The sequence below is a fragment of the Staurois parvus genome, unplaced genomic scaffold, assembly GCF_062004578.1.
Source record: "Staurois parvus isolate SC_StPar_1 unplaced genomic scaffold, SC_StPar_1.0 ptg001328l, whole genome shotgun sequence".
Taxonomy (NCBI): domain Eukaryota; kingdom Metazoa; phylum Chordata; class Amphibia; order Anura; family Ranidae; genus Staurois; species Staurois parvus.
Window position 1 is genome coordinate 4,281,281 of NW_028319124.1, and position 16,768 is coordinate 4,298,048.

The 16,768-nt window shown below is 42.7% G+C and overlaps 1 protein-coding gene across 1 annotated transcript in view; it reads right to left on the reverse strand.

Annotated features, from left to right (window-relative positions):
- Nucleotides 1-1,385: 1,385 nt before the first annotated feature.
- Nucleotides 1,386-16,768, reverse strand: part of BAG4 (BAG cochaperone 4) — a 32,929-nt gene continuing 17,546 nt past the window's right edge. Inside the window, exons 4-5 of the mRNA XM_089661288.1 lie at nucleotides 13,339-13,515; nucleotides 1,386-2,793 (exon numbers count right to left, since the gene is read on the reverse strand). Of these exons, the coding sequence (XP_089517414.1) occupies nucleotides 2,311-2,793; nucleotides 13,339-13,515 (660 nt within the window). The 3' untranslated portion in view covers nucleotides 1,386-2,310. The remainder of the gene's footprint in view (nucleotides 2,794-13,338; nucleotides 13,516-16,768) is intronic.

Genomic DNA, 16,768 nt, shown 5'->3' on the forward strand with positions numbered 1-16,768 from the left:
AGCCTTAATCCAGCCCTTGGGGCACTATTCCCCATGACACGAATGATGGGACATAATTCCTCCCACTGACACGAATGATGGGACATAATTCCTCCCACTGACACGAATGATGGGACATAATTCCTCCCACTGACACGAATGATGGGACATAATTCCTCCCACTGACACGAATGATGGGACATAATTCCTCCCACTGACACGAATGATGGGACATAATTCCTCCCACTGACACGAATGATGGGACATAATTCCTCCCACTGACACGAATGATGGGACATAATTCCTCCCACTGACACGAATGATGGGACATAATTCCTCCCACTGACACGAATGATGGGACATAATTCCTCCCACTGACACTAATGATGGGACATAATTCCTCCCACTGACACTAACGATGGGGCACTATTCTTCCCACGAATATCAACGATGGGGCACTATTCCTCCCACTAATACCAATGATGGGGCACTATTCCTCCCACAAATATCAATGATGGGGCACTATTCCTCCCACAAATATCAATGATGGGGCACTATTCCTCCCACAAATATCAATGATGGGGCACTATTCCTCCCACTAATACCAATGATGGGGCACTATTCCTCCCATGAATATCAATGATGGGGCACTATTCCTCCCACTAATACCAATGATGGGGCACTATTCCTCCCATGAATATCAATGATGGGGCACTATTCCTCCCACGAATATCAATGATGGGGCGCTATTCCTCCCACTGACACCAATGATGGGGCACTATTCCTCCCACGAATATCAATGATGGGGCACTATTCCTCCCACGAATATCAATGATGGGGCACTATTCCTCCCACGAATATCAATGATGGGGCACTATTCCTCCCATGAATATCAATGATGGGGCACTATTCCTCCAACGAATATCAATGATGGGGCACTATTCCTCCCACTGACACCAACAATGGGGTACTATTTCTCCAACTAATACAAAGGATGGGATACTAATCCTGACCACCAAACCTGAGGCTAGGTTTATTCTAGCTGATGCTGGGCCTAGAACATTTTCTATTCCCACTGGCCACAATCTGGCCCCCCTAAAGGCTGGTGAACAATAAACTGGCCCTTTGAAAAGTTTGGAGACCCTTGATCTGGGGGATATTGGGTCTAGTGGAGGAAACCAGAGGGCTCAGCTGGGGACAATAGCATTCAACACTCTCAGAAGTGCTGAATGCAGGTTTGAGCAAGCTTCTCTCGTAAGCCAAGCAGAGTTCGGCAGCATTGGCAGCAGGACAGCTAAGTATTAACAGTTTGCTTTGCAGGAAGACTTTTTCATGTTTCAAAAACAGTGACAAAGGCAACAGGAAAATCACGAGACAAAGGATAAAATATATGGATGGAAAACGTATTCAGCAAAAATTATGATTTTAATTGGACAGCATCGAGGGTTCAAAAGGCGAATCTGAAAATTACGAGACAGGAAATCTCAAATGATTGTGTGCATCTGATAGGTGCATGACTGGCAAACTCTACAGGAGCACTGGCATTTGAATGTGAAGTTCCTCGGACTGGAACGTTATTTGAAAAAAGTTTCACGCAGAGTAGAAGAGAGAAATATCTTGTCAATAAAGGGCACCAGGCCAATCACTAGATCCACCTAATTCCACCCAAATCTAATTTTTTATTTGGTTTTTGGTGACAGTCCTTAATTGGGAGTTACCCACACTGGCCTTTTCATTGTACAGTCCCCCAAATAAAATGAGACATTAAATCACTTACATGTGACTCTAAAGTATGGATGTAAAAAACATCCAAAAATATGCAGAGAACACAAATACTCATCATGCTAGGTAGCCACAGTCGTAGAACGGTTATTAATGGCAAATAAAGTCTTGTGATTTTGGTAATGACTGCAGTCAGTGGCAAAAGTTTATCTTCAAATGGCTTTAAGTAATTAAAACCTGTGAATTCCAAAATGGCTTTATTCTACCTAAAAAAAAATAGTTTCCAGAAAAACACAGCGTTTTTCTTAAATTATTTAGTTCTTCATGAAAACATCTACAACTACAACGATTTTCCATTGTAAATATTCTCCAAGGTGACTTAGTGATGGTCCATCAGTGCTGAAAGTCCAATTATTCCAGCGGAGCATCCAAAATTTTGGGGAAAGGATGTCCTATTTTTTAATAAGGTGGTTTACCCCTTCATCGTATTTTTGGCATGTTAGGTACCCAAAGACCATGCCATTTTGTATGTTGGCTGGCCAGAAACCTATTGGAATCCAAAAAAAAAAACCTTTATAATGAAGAATCCTCTACTTCTGCTGCATGAGATTACAAACCCTTCCGCTCTAGCCTCTCCAGAATCGATTGTAGCTTCCTCACAGCTTCTTTCCGTGCTTGACGAACACTGTCGTGACCACCAGTTTCTACAGAATCTAGTTCTAATAACTGCTTTGTCAATAGCTCTTCTAAACATCGGAAACTCATCTCAGTCTTTCTACCTACAAACTCGTCCACCTCCTGCTCCAGTTCCGCCACCTTTTCCAAGATTTCACTGATCTTCACAATGCCAGGAAGGGCGTTTGCAGGATCAGCTGGAGAAGCATTGGCTTCTTTGGCTCTAGGAATGGTTTCTTGGTTTGAAGGATCCTTCCGGTTGTACATTTGAGGAGAGGCGCTGTAATGAGGGTTAGGTGGGGCTGTTGGAGCAGGTGGGTTAGGCTTGGGTTCCAGTGCTGGCCCTGGTTGAGAGATATTGGAGGGGTAGCCAGGGTAGGGTCTTTGCTGGTTGTAATTGGGTGGCTGAGATGGATCCTGAAATCAAAATTGAAGATAAATAAAAGAATAATACCAAGATTAACACAAGCATTCTCATTATTGTTTCACATTCATCATCAGCAATAAAGCTAACCCTGGACAGAAGATAAAACTAAGATATCACAAATTATCTAACCACAAAACACTTTAACCTTGAGTAAGTCTCAAAAATATGCCTATGTTTTATGTGCACGGGTGACAATTCTGGCAATGACAATTATGTTTGTGGGAAAAAGTTTGGGAACTCCCTAGTATTTATGAGGGGATCTCAAGTCAAACCAGGACTTTTGAGCTTATATAATAAAAGAACCAATTGTGGAAACTGCATTTATTTTTCAACATACTCCCCTGCTACATTTATATACTTATCCCAGCATTTAACTTATGCCTGGAATGTTCGGGCATAGAAATATTTGTCAGAATGCCTGAACCATCCTAGGACAGCCTGCTTCACTTCGTCATCAGTGCTGAAATGATGACCAAAGAAAGATTTGTCTCTTGTGCAATTTCATGACAGGTTATGTGTTGATTATCCAGGATCCGGCATTCCACAAGATGAGTGTTCAGAAGAATAACTGCTGTGGGCTGGGAACCACCATGGCCTGGATCATCACTGATGGATGTACGACCATCTTTGAAACGTTTACATCTTTCAAATATCTTACTGCGGCTGAGTGTCTAATCACTGTACTGTGCTTGAAGTCATCAATAGAAAACTGCAGGTTTTAAGCCCTCTTTCACAAGAAACATCATCACCACACACTGTTCCACGCACGCACTAACACTGCTGTCTGCCATCTTAATTAACGGTCTCTGGACTGGGCCACGCCATGTGTGCCACCTATCAATAATAGGACACACTTGCCACTTACTACTGATTGTAGTACCGCCACGATAACATCCCTTTTTATACCAGTAAAATTAAAATCCCGGTTTGACTTGGAACGCCCCTCGTGTTTAAACTTCTCTGTACATGGTTTAATGTTAATGTTCTTCCGAGTCATAAGGACAGACATAAAGACAAGAAATGAAAGCCTGCTTGATATTCCCAGAATACACTCACCGGCCACTTTATTAGGTACACCTGTTAACACAAACTGCTAATCAGCCAATCACATGGCAGCAACTCAATGCATTTAGGCATCTAGAAGGGGTGAAGACGACTTGCTGAAGTTCAAACTGAGCATCAGAATGGGGAAGAAAGGGGATTTAAGTGACTTTGAACATACCATGGTTGTTGGTACCAGACAGGCTGGACTATTTCAAAACCTGCTGATCTACTGGGATTTTCTTGCACGACCATCTCTTGGGTTTACAGAGAATGGTCCGAAAAAGAGAAAATATCCAGTGAGCAGCAGTTGTGTGGATGAAAATGCATTGTTGATATTAGAGGAGAATGGGCAGACTGGTTTGAGATGATAGAGAGGCAACAGTATCTCATGTCAATGTGGACCAAAACCTCTGAGGAATGTTTCCAACACCTTGTCGAATCTATGCCAGAAAGAATGAAGGAGTTCTGAAGGCAAAAGGGGTCCAACCCGGTACTAGCAAGGTAAATAAATAAATAAAGTGGCCGAAGAGTGAATTTCCCCTGGCAAAAAAGAAACTACCATACTCTTATTATTTAGACGTCAAAATAACAACAAACATAATAACTTTTAGTGGAAATAATCACATTGTATGAAAAATGCCCTCTTTGGCCTTGGAAACAGTAAAAAGGTTTGAAAAGAAATCCTGAAACCTTTTCCTTTCTGGGACAATGGCTATGACCACTTGCCAAAGGACCTGTGCAAAAGCAACATGGAGGTTTGTTAAAGTAGTTCTAACCTTCTGTGGGCAGCGTTCCCCCGTTAAACATTAAAGTACGGTGGAGGCAGAGACCAAGATTCTAGCTTTTAGGTCTAGAAATGAACAGACTGCATCAATGAGGATCAAGATAGTATTCTTAAGTTTTGAAGTTATGTCTATAGACTGAGGTACCTCTTGTACCAACTCCGAAAATAAAGATAAAAAGGTACAATCCTCCTCATCCTTAGCTGACTATGCAGAAACAACTGCAGCCCCTAAAAATTCAGAGGCGGACATTAGAGGAGAGGGCATGGAAGCATGCTTGAAGCCCCTGTGTTCTGAGCCAGCTAGCATGGCTGCCATTTTTCCCATAATCAGACATAGATAAAATCAAGGAAGTAGTAACCACTGAACGGGTGAAAGAAGACTCAGAGGAGTGCTCTGACTCAAGCAGGGGACAGGCGATCTGTCTCAAGTCCTTTCAATGGAACACTGCAAAACCTCACAGAACTGTTAGCAGATCACAAGCTGGCCAGGCAATAATAGACAGCTGCCCTTGTGCTTATGACCCACCATACCAGGTACAGAGCGTGGGATTGCCATCAAAGGTAGTTATAAAAAAAAACACTGCCAGGGCAGGAAGGGTTAATGCCATCTGTAAACAAAGCACTGTAAGGCAGCAAGGAGCACAGGTAACACAAAAAGGGCCATAGAGCTGATGTGGGTGTAGAGGAGATAGAGGGAAGTTAGCAAGTTCTGCGTCTGTATCAAAAAAGAAAAAGAAAAAAGGCACGTGCATGCGCAGTTTGGCCACTATAGGGAGGACTTGCACAGGAGCAGTAAGGCCCAAGGCTCGTGCAGCTGTGTAAAAGGCTACTTGAGCATTAACTTTTACATTTGGTGCAGCTCTCCTGCCGGCCATATGTGAGTGTCACAGTTGGAGCCAAGTAGATTAACATCCTAGGGGAAAAATGAGTAAAAAAAATATGTAAGCACCCCAAAATGTTCCCTGTATGCAAGGCCAAAAAGTCCTACTCATCATAAATGAGGTTCAGAGAAGCCCTATGGCACATCCGAAGGCACATTGGGGGATAGAGAGGCAGGATCCATACAGCATGCATCTAGTAACATTTATCAAAAAAAGGAAGGTTCCACCTCTGAGTCCTGAAGTGGTTCAGGGGGAATAGAGATGTGCAGCCTTGAAGGTTCTAGAAGTGCCAAAAATGTTGCAAAGATTTCTGGACATAGTGGCACAGAGATCTGCTTTATCCAAACAGGTCACATGGTACATACCTGAGAGGGAGCTGGAGTCAGATGAGGGAAGCAGAGTCATAGTAGGACTATGGTAAACAGCTATCGCTGTAAGCGGCGTTCTGAGTTTCCTGTAGGCCGTCTGCAAAACACATGCTATTTAGCCCTTTTGTACCAGCTCCCTTGTGCCTTTGATCTGCCATTGCCTTAGATTGTACGCCCCTGCTTTAGATTGTACGCCCCTGCTTTAGATTGTACGCACCGACCTAGTGCATTATCGTTTAAAATAATTTAATTGAAGAAACAAAATAGGTATCATACTCACAATGGACATAACAACACAGGCATGTCAAACTGAACAAGATGTATGATCCAAACAACATCTGAGTCCATACGATGGAACCCTGGATGACCAACTGGCTAACGCGTTTCGAGGACACAACCTCTTTCTCAGAGGCTCTGAGGAAGAGGTTGTGTCAATTAAATTATTTTAAATGATAATGCACTATGTCGGTGCGCCATTTTTCTGTTTCTCCATTTGTATCCAGTGTATTTGGACCACCCCGGTCTTTTGAGGGCAGCAAGCAGTGCATATTCCAGAAAATCCCAGAACATTCCTATTGGGTCTACGGAGTCCTTTCCTAGCGCAGAAGTAAAGTGTTTGTTGTGTTGGATTTAGGTTGTATGCCCCTGCTTTAGATTGTACGCCCCGGCTTTAGATTGTACACCCCTTGAGGGTTAGGGACTGATGTGAATGTACAATATATATGTAAAGTGCTGCGTAAATTGACGGCACTATAGAAGTACCTGTAATAAATAAATAAGTGAAGGGATCCCCAACGGAGTACTCATGGTTATGGAGTGAAGACCTAATGGGGTTTTGCATGTCTACAAAGATGGAGCCACTATAACCCAGGTGCTGGTCATTATTCAGTGTCTTTGTAGAAGATGGAAGCAGGAATGCAGCAACATGCTGTGTGTGTGTTTTTTTGGCGGAAAAAGCAGGTGTGAACATGCCAATAAGGATGCGTAAAGCAGTAACCTCCTTCCGAGGCTAAGCCTAGATAGGAGGAGAAAAAACATCAAAATGTAAAAGTACTCATCCCAAGACTCGTTACAGACAAAATGGCAGGGGATGGCACAATGGGTAACTCCCCAATCCTCTGCAGTAAACTGCATAGTGTGCTATGCGCTGTTAATAAGAGCCACAAGCTGATGTAAACCTCCAGGTAGACCCTGTCTTATTACCAACACTGGGTCTGTAAGAAGTGCAGCTTCACCCATCATGGTGGGCATATTCCTGAAGGAATCTTCAGGGTCTGGGAACCATAGAGATGGACCACGGTCTTGGACCTGTATAGCACCCTACACCGAACTACACATGTCGCACCACGTGCCAATTCAAGCACCTAACACAGGATTCAGTACCTAAAATTAACATAACATGCTCAGGGCAGTCTTAATATCATGGGCCCCTGGGCAAAGTAAGGCACTGGGGTCCCTACCAGCCTGCTCCAATTTACGCACCTACTCTAAAGAAAGTATAAACCGTTCATAGAATTAAATGTATATTTATTTGTACTTTCAAAAAAATTGATTTTAAACAATAAGAAAACATACCATAAATTGAAGACTAATCAAACACAAAAGGCACAGTATGGGGGGTGGGGGGAGGCAGACAGGCACAGTACAGGGGGAGTCAGGAGGGCACAGTACTGGGATCAGGAGGGACAGTACTTAATAAAAAGGTGCGACTGTCCTGGCAAATCTGGGACAGTTGGCAAATGTGATGTAAGACAAGATTTTCATGGGGCCCCCATGCACCTGGGGCCCCTGGGCAGTGCCCAGAGGTGCCCATGCATTAAGACAGCCCTGTACAGGCTGTCCCAACAGAGTGGGGTCAGGGTACAATTCTCAAGGTACATACTGAGACAGGGATGTTTAATTTGTATCGCCTGCCGCCCGGGACATGTAGTTCTGGGCGCTGAGCAGGTAGTTTTTTTTAAACCTACAGCAGGGTTCACCTGTCTGGCGGAAGCATTCAGGTGGCAGCGCTGCCACCGATTACTGCCACACAGCCCATAGTGCCAGTCTCCACACCCCCGTGTACCTCCGTCCTGCCCACTAGGTCTCCCGGGCTCCGGTTGCCCATCTGTGGGCCCAGGACCAGTTCAGCAGGTGCCAGTGTGTAGAGGGGAGGGACGGGAGCGAACTTGTCCTGACCTACTCTTCTTGTCCTGACCCAGAAGTGACTTTATGAGGTCACTTCCGGGTCCCTGTTGACAGATTTCCCAGCTATCGAGGCCGGGAAATAATGTAATGCAGTGCATTGCATTCAGTGTAGTACAGTAATTGTAAAAAAAAGAAAAAATAATGTAATAAAAAAATAGAAAAATTAAAAAAAAAATATATATATATAAATAAAATTATTCTTTTTTTACATACTGTCACCAGTCAGTTTCCATGAACACCGACACACCAGTTATATAATCATTCTGTACTGGACTGGTGACAATATGTAAAAAGAAAAAAAAAAAGATGTAATTTTTTTTTTTTAATTTTTACATTTTCCAAAAAATCGTAACAAAAAAAAAAAATTACAACTTCCAAAAAAACTCACCATGCCTCTTACGAAATACCTTGGACTGTATTTTTCAAAAACGGGTAATTGTATTTGTACTATGCTGGCGCTTTCAGGCCTCAAGAAATTAGATTGGCCGTTAGTACATTGATTGATCGATTGTCAGATATACATACACCATGGTTTGTGGACTCTAACTTTCCTACAGACTAAATAATATACACAAATTTGGGGTATTTTCACCAAAGAAATGTAGCAGAAAACATTTTGACCTAAATTTATGAAGAAATTTTATTTATTTGCAAAAGGTATAACAAAAACGAAGAAAAATGAAAGTTTTTTTTTTTTTTTTTTTAAAGTGTCAGGTTTTTTTGTTTATTTAAAAAAAAAAAAAGTGGTGATTAAATACCACCAAACGAAAACTCTATTTGTGTGAAAAAAATTATAAATTTTTTTTATGGGTACAGACAGTGTTGCATGACCACGCAATAATCATTCAAAGTGCGACAGTGCTGAAAGCTGAAAATTGGTCTGGGTAGGAAGGGGGTAAAAGTGCCCGGTATTGAAGTGGTTAAATACGGTTTTGGTTAAAAGTTATTTTTTTATTAACAGGACAAGTAGATTGTCATGAGGGGCAAATAGACTGGGACCCCGATTGGGTCCCTGGACAAGTAGTTTTTTCAAAAAATTCCACACCCCTGCTGAGAGCAACTGATCTGGAACCTGCTAGATAGTCCCGGGGCTACATGGTGTGCTCTGTGGGTGACCTGAACAAGTTTTTTTGCCAGTGACCAATCACACAAAGGCTACATATAACCTATGGTTTATCAATATAAGCCATGTGTTCTGTAGTGTACAATTAAAACGGGGTTCCACCCAAAAGTGGAAGCTACACTTATTTGCCTCCTCCCCCTCCACTGCCATATTTGGCACCTTTTGGGGGGGGGGAGGGGGGAGTAGGCTACCTGGTTTTGACAGCTACCCGCTCCCACTTCCGGCTCAGTTTTCCACGGTGAAGTGAATCAGAAGTTTGGCCCCTTCCTTCTTCCCGCAGTCTCCTGGGAACCTTCACAGGTCCCACAAGACAGCCAAACCAATCAGGATGCGCAGCGCAACTTGTGCATGCGCAGTGGGTGCCCGGCTGTGAAGCCGCAAGTTGTCACAGCCTGGTCCCCACAGTTGAGAAGTCAGCGCCGAGGAGAGAGAAGGGATGTTGCGGGTGACCACATCGCTGGACCCTGGGACAGGTACGTGTGTGGTTATTAGGTTCCATGTATACGGGACACTTATGAATGATGGAAACTGACTTCTGGAAAACGTAGGTTAAGCCACGTTTATATACCGTGTTTATGAGCATTTGCGTTTAGATTCGTTTTTTAAAGATAATCTCAGGAGACCTTCCAAAATGCCCAGAATGCACTGAAAAAACAGTAAAAAATTAACTATTTCAGACATTTTGAGAGAAATAGAGAGAGCAGAAAGAGCAGTATTTGCTGAGATTAGCTGTCTTTTTTTTTTTTGTGGTGTTTGGATGTGTTCCAGCTCATTTCTGTGCAGACATTATTGCAGCAGTGTCTAACATATTTTCTATCATGCAAAACCTCAAAGTATGGTGTACCAGGTCCATTTGAGTACCGGGAAAAGGCTTTGCATGCATTTTTCATGATGAAAAAAGTCTCTGGATAACATCTAGAAATGGAAGAGTTAAAAAATGTTTCCAAATGCAAATGCTTATAAACGCAGTTAGCCGTGTTTACATTCGTTTGAAACGCTGATAAAATCTACTCCTGAACGCAAGTTTGGTGCATTAAAAAAAATGACTGTAAACTCAACTGCCTGTAAATGACTGTAAGCAACATAGTGGTGGAGTGAGTCATTAAGGCCACCGGGCAGGGGGTCTGCATGAGGAAATTGAGATGTTAATGACCATTCACACATCTTTTGTTTCCAAGGGTGGGAGAGGTCTGAGGTGTGAATTGGTCATTACAATGTGTGACAAGCTTGGTAGGAACATCCTGTGTTCAGTGTTTTGTTCATCTGAGTACCTTAAAAATGCTTTGCATGCATTTTTCATGATGAAAAAAGGCTCTGGACAGCATCGGGAACTGGAAGCGTTAAAAAAAATTTTCAAATGCTTTGCCGCGTTTGCAAGCGTTTTGCGTTTGAAATGCTGATAAAATCGACTGCTGAACGCAAGTTTTCTGTGTTAAAAAAAAACGGCTGTAAACTCAACTGCCTGTAAATGACTGTAAGCGACGATGTGTACATAAACACATAGAAAAACATTAAAGAGAGTTCAGGGGCTGCTGGGAAAAAAAAAAAAAACGCAGAAAAGCTCCTAAACGTGAGTTTATCAGCTGCAGTGTACATGGAGCCTTCAAAGTCAGCAGTTACAGTTTTTGTAGCTGCAGACTTTTAATAAACACAAAAACGGCTGGAAATCCGCAAAATAATGTAAAATTCATTTGGATATAGCATTACATGACAATTGTCAGACTATGACAGCAGTGAAAAACATAATATTGCCTGGAAATGAAGGGGTATTACAGGATGTTACTCAATCGGTGAGCTTTCGTGAGATGTGTGTAATTAGCCATATTATCTCAAGTTATTTGAAACCCAAGGATGAGACATATGGGGGGGGGATGCAATAGCGTGATCCACCCATTTTGTAGAATCCTGATGCTCCAGATCATACAGAGTGTACTGTATCTATTGTCGGATAAATGTCTGACCAAACGCTTACGTCAGCAATACACAGAAATAAAGATGAGTCATTGAGCAATGTCATCACTCCTTGGGAAGTTCTGAAAGCAGGACGGGGCCATTGTAGGAGGGGTGGCTACGTCACTCCCATGAGAAGTGTTTGGTCAGACAGATACTTTGAACATCTAAGCAAATAAACATCACATTCTGCACAAGGATTATCCACCGTTTAATGGTTGCTAGACAACTCCTGACACGTGCTAGTCTCTCAGCTGAAATGATAATTATGGCTGTGTAGGTGTTAAAGGGAATCTAGCCCTAATAACAAAAATATTCTTTAGTCTTTAGATGTGGTGGTTACATTCCATTTCAGATTCGATTTTTATTTTAATCACTCGAGCTCTGGAAGGTTTTACCCCCTTTATGAGCGGGCCATTTTTTTGCTATTCAGCACTGTGCTACTTTAAACAGGCAATTGTGCCGTCATGCAACACTGTACGCAAATTAAATTTATATAATTTTTTTTCACACAAAATAGAGCTACTGGGTGGTTTATTTTTTGCTATATAAAATGAAAAGATCAAAAATTTAGAAAAACTATATTTTTCTACTTCCGGTTATAAAACTTATCTAATTAAATCAAATTTCTTTTTAAAATTAAGGCCAAAATGCATTCTGCTACATGTCTTTGGTAAAAAAAAAAAAAAAAAATCCCAATAAGTGTATAATGAAGGTTTGTGTGAAAGTTATAATGTCTACAAACTATGGTGTGTGTGTATATATATATATATATATATATATATATATATATATATATATATACATATATACATACACACACACACACACACACATATATATTGATCAATCCTGATGTACTGGCGGCTGATCTAATTTCTTTAGGCCCCAAAATGCCAGGGCAGTACAAATACCCACCGAATGACCCCTTTTTGAAAAGTAGACAGCCCAAGGTATTTAGTAAGAGACATGGTGAGTTTTTTTTTTAAGTTGTAATTTTTTTTTTTTTTACAATTTTTGGGAAAAATGAATAAATTGTGTTTTTTTTTTTTGTTTACATACAGTCACCTGTGTAGTACAGCGTCATCATATGAATAGTGTGGCAGTGATCAGGGATACTGACTGGTGACAGTATTTAAAAAAAAAAATGATATATACAAATTTATTTATTTTTACATACTTTCGTCAGAGTAGTTCACCATCACCAGAGTGACACTGCACTAATGGAGAGGGGTTGTGATCAGGGACTTTTTTTTCCTTTTACACTGTTATTGCTTATGCAGTGATGATCACTTTATAAGAAACAGTTTTAGCTGTTGTGAATGGGTTAACATTCATGAACAGCTTGCTTATGGTTGTGATCTGTGATTGGCTACAGCTAATCACATGGTACGTGGTAGCCAGGTACCATGTGATTGCTGCGGGCCAATTACAGATCACAACCTTCAGCAAGCTGTTCATGAATGGAAATCCATTCAGAATAGTTTGTTTACATCCTGCTCTCCAGTTCCCTTGTTACCTCCTCCCATGCTCGCCTCCAGAGCCTCTCCCATCCTCTAGAACTGCCCGCCCCAGTATGTCTGGTCAGTTCCTACCCTGTCTGCCTTTAGGCGATCCTTGAAAAATGCATTTATTCAGTGAAGCCTACCCCACCTCCGCCCACAAGCTGTACTTGAGTCACCTCCATCAGATCATCCCCCGCAGCTATTACCTTTTGTACCACCTCCCCTTCCCTTTAGATTGTAAGCTCCAGGAGCAGGGCCCTTCCATTCCTTCTGTATTGAACTGTATTGTAATTGTATTGCCCCCTTTATACTGTAAAGCGCTGCACAAATTGTTGGCACTATATAAATCCTGTATAATAATAATAATAATAATAGGTATCATGTGATCGCTCTGACCAATCACAGCGATCACATGATATCCGGTAATAGTAATCTGCTGTGTCCAGTGTCATCACTAAACCAACACCAGCATCCAGAAAGCAGATGCTGAGTCTAGATAGCAGAAATGGCATTTGCCTTCTGGAAAGAAAGGGTGATGATGGTATGCAGTAAAAAGACTACAAATAGTTTGAGAAGACAGATTCTTAGAACATCAATATGAGAAGATCGCTGGCTGACTGGTAGGACATGATACATGTAGTTTTTCTACAGGTGAAGATAAACATATAAAGCTTTCTGAACATGGCTGCTTACCTTCATATCATAGACTCCTGGCGGTACATCTCCTCCTGTCCATTGTGGTCTGCCACCAGCCATATAATGGCCGCTGTTTGGGTTGTGTGGAGGAGGGGCTGCCGGGGGCCACTGGTATGGGTTGTGGGCTCCATACATGTTCCAGTTGTCATTTTGTGGACTCTGTTGAGGCATTCCCTGGAAAACACGATGCCTTGCTATAATTTACCACATTTACTAATGCAATATAAATAAGTAGAATTCTTCAGTGTTACATCTCCATGTTCATTACAATCAAGTACAAGATAAGCTCTGCCCAGTCTTGCATGCGTTTTCTCTGGCAATACAAGTAGTTAGCACTGGTCAATGGCACTTATGTTTTTCCTAGAACCTGTTGGAAAGAAAGCTTTTAATTAAGTCGTCTGTTCAAATCAAACTGGAATGAAGGCAGCCCATACATTAGTCATTTTTCTCTTTCAATCAGGTTGAATGAAAAAAAAAAAAAATTACCTGATTCATCCCATCCACACACTCTGTGGATGGGGGAATCCTTCCCCAAGTTATTGTATTCTGACAGTAGGGAGACTTCCAACGAAAGAGTGGCCCTCTGATCTTCTGCCCCACTGCTGCTCCCCTACTCCTTGCATTTGCCAGCAATTCTCAGACTGTACTAGCAGCTACTGTCAAAATACAACCTTCTGACATGGCGTTTGATTTATCTGCAGATCAGAAGAATGAGCTTCAATCTGCATACGACGTCAGGTAAAGCAACTTGACAAGTAAAAAAAGTTTTTGTTTTGTTTTTTTAATATGCAGCTGGTTAGTGATCTCGGGCTTTCCCAGGTCACGATTTGTAGGTAAAGATATTTTTTTTAGTTTTAGATCTATTTGGGAAGGATTGGAGCCTTTGTTAAGTTTTTATCACTGTGTGTCCCCACTGGAGAAATTCCCCATCACTGAAACAGAAAAGTGAGAGGAAACCCGGAATGTTAGGGTTATTATTATTATACAGTATTTATAAAGCGCCGATAGTTCACTCAGCGCTGTACATTACAAAGGGGGACAGAACATGTGACAGAACAATACCGATACAATGCAAAACATGAGGGGATTGAGGGCCCTGCTCTTTTGAGCTTACAATCTAGGAGGGAGGGGATGGTGGTACAGGAGGAGATAGCTGTGGGGGATGGAGTGGTAGGAAGAGTGGAGGAGGTTGGCAGGTTAGCAGGGGGTGGGGTAGGCTTCCCTGAAGAGATGGGTTTTCAGGGTGCGCCTAAAGGAGAGGACAGTAGGTGATAATGTGATGGGTTGGGGCAGGGAGTTCCAGAGGATGGGTGACACACTGGAGAAGTCCTGGAGGCAGGCATGGGAGGAGGAGACCAGGGAACTAGAGAGGAGGTCTTGTGAGGAGCGGAGTGTGCATGTTGGGTGGTACTTGGATATTAGGTCAGTGATGTAGTTCGGGGCAGTATGGTGGACAGCTTTGTACGTTAGTGTTAGGATTTTGAATTTGATCCGTTGCGCAATCGGAAGCCAGTGGAGGGATTGGCAGAGAGGGGTGGCGGAGACGGAGCGGTTGGAAAGGTGAATGAGTCTGGCAGCCGTATTCAGGATCGACTGAAGCGGGGATAGCCAGCGGCGAGGCAGGCCAGTGAGGAGGAAGTTGCAGTAGTCGAGTCGTGATATGATGAGGGAGTGGATGAGCTGTTTAGTTATCACTGAAACAAGAGGTATGGGTAAGGCTAGCCATACACACATAGATTTATCTCAATTTAATCGATTGCCCCAGCCATGCTAAACAGTGTAGATGGAGGAATCTGTGCTGCCAACTATCATATTCAGCAGCTGCGACATCCAAGGTTGTCTGGTTGGTCATCTGCTTCAATTCAAAGTCACTTAAAGGTGAGCTCCACCCAAAAGGGGAAGTTCTGCTTTAACGACTGGTCCCCCTGCTCCCCATTAAGGATTGGCACCTTTGGGGAGCGGGTACACCCAATCCTCCTCTTCTCGGGTGCCCTGTTGGCACTCCAGGCCCCTCGCTCCTCCGTAGTGCCCCCAGAGAAAGCAGTTTGCTATGGGGGCAACCTGCTCTGCATGTCCATTCCCACACAGAGCCGAAACTCAGCCCGGCCCTCTCTCCTCATTGGCTCACTGGCTGTGAATGCATGAAGGTAAAAAACCCCGAGCCTTTAAAGCATCACCAAAGGAGATATTCAGGAACCGTAGTTTGACGTCGCTCCAAGGGCGTATGCAGTTTTAAAGAGTGACATGTTAGGTATCTATAGGTAACCTCTTTTATATTTTCCCCAAAAAATAGTTTCTATAGTGCTTGTGTGCAATAAAATTGAAGAAAGTGTAATTTTTTCCCCAAAAAATGCATTTGAAAAACCGCTGCACAAATACCGTGGGACAGGAAAAATTGCAACACCCACCATATTATTCTCTAGGGCAGTGGTCTCCAAACTGTGGTCCAGGGGCCAGATGCATCCCTTTGCTTGCTTTCATCAGGCCCTCGGGGGACTATTTCATCCACTAACACCAACAATGTGGCATAATCCCCCCCCCCCCCACTGACACAAATGCAAGGGGCACAATTTCTCCCAATGACGAGGCACAATTCATCCGAATGACACCAATGTTGGGGCATTGTTTTTGCCATCAGACGTTGGGACCTTTTCTGCTCCCAATGGCCACAGTCCAGTCCTCCTAAAGTCTGAAGGACAGTAAACTGGCCCGTTGTTTAGAAAGTTTGGAGACCCCTGCTCTAAGGCCACTGGAAAAAAAAATTCTAATCAATTTTCTACCAAAAAAAATTTGATTTTTACATATATCTGAGAATTGTCAGAATTGGCCCGGTGTTGACGTGGGAGCCACCATGTTCACGCTCCTGTGCCAGGCTGTGTACATCTATAGTCGCACACAGCACCAATAAGCCACACTCCTGCTCCCTCCTTTGACTGACAGCAGACTATGGCTCCCACATGCTTTCAGTGTCTCCGGTAGTTTCCAGTAAAAGCAGAAAGTGAAAGGAGCAGTGCTGCAGCTGAGACAGGGATGGAACAGTGACAGGAGATGGAGGTGGCTAGAACAGGTAAAAGATTCCTTCCCTTTCTAGGAAGGGCTGTGCTGTATGACAGAGCTGTATAAATCTTAGGAATGGGTGGACAGAAATACAAATCCTACAGCAGGTAAAACAGCTCCAATATTTGAATATTATGTATGTATAGTTGACTTTATATCAGCCTTATGCAATCCCCTGTACAGTTGCAGTCACATTCAGAGATTGAGAGATAAAAATAGAGAGACCACTAGGTGTGCTGCTTGCAAAAGTGCTGACAAGGAACAATGTGACAAGAGCAGGGGGTAGAGGAAGACCCAGTCTGCTCCTTTCCTGTCCAATCAGCAGGCCATATTACTAACTGCAACAGTGACCGCGGTACAAACCACCTGG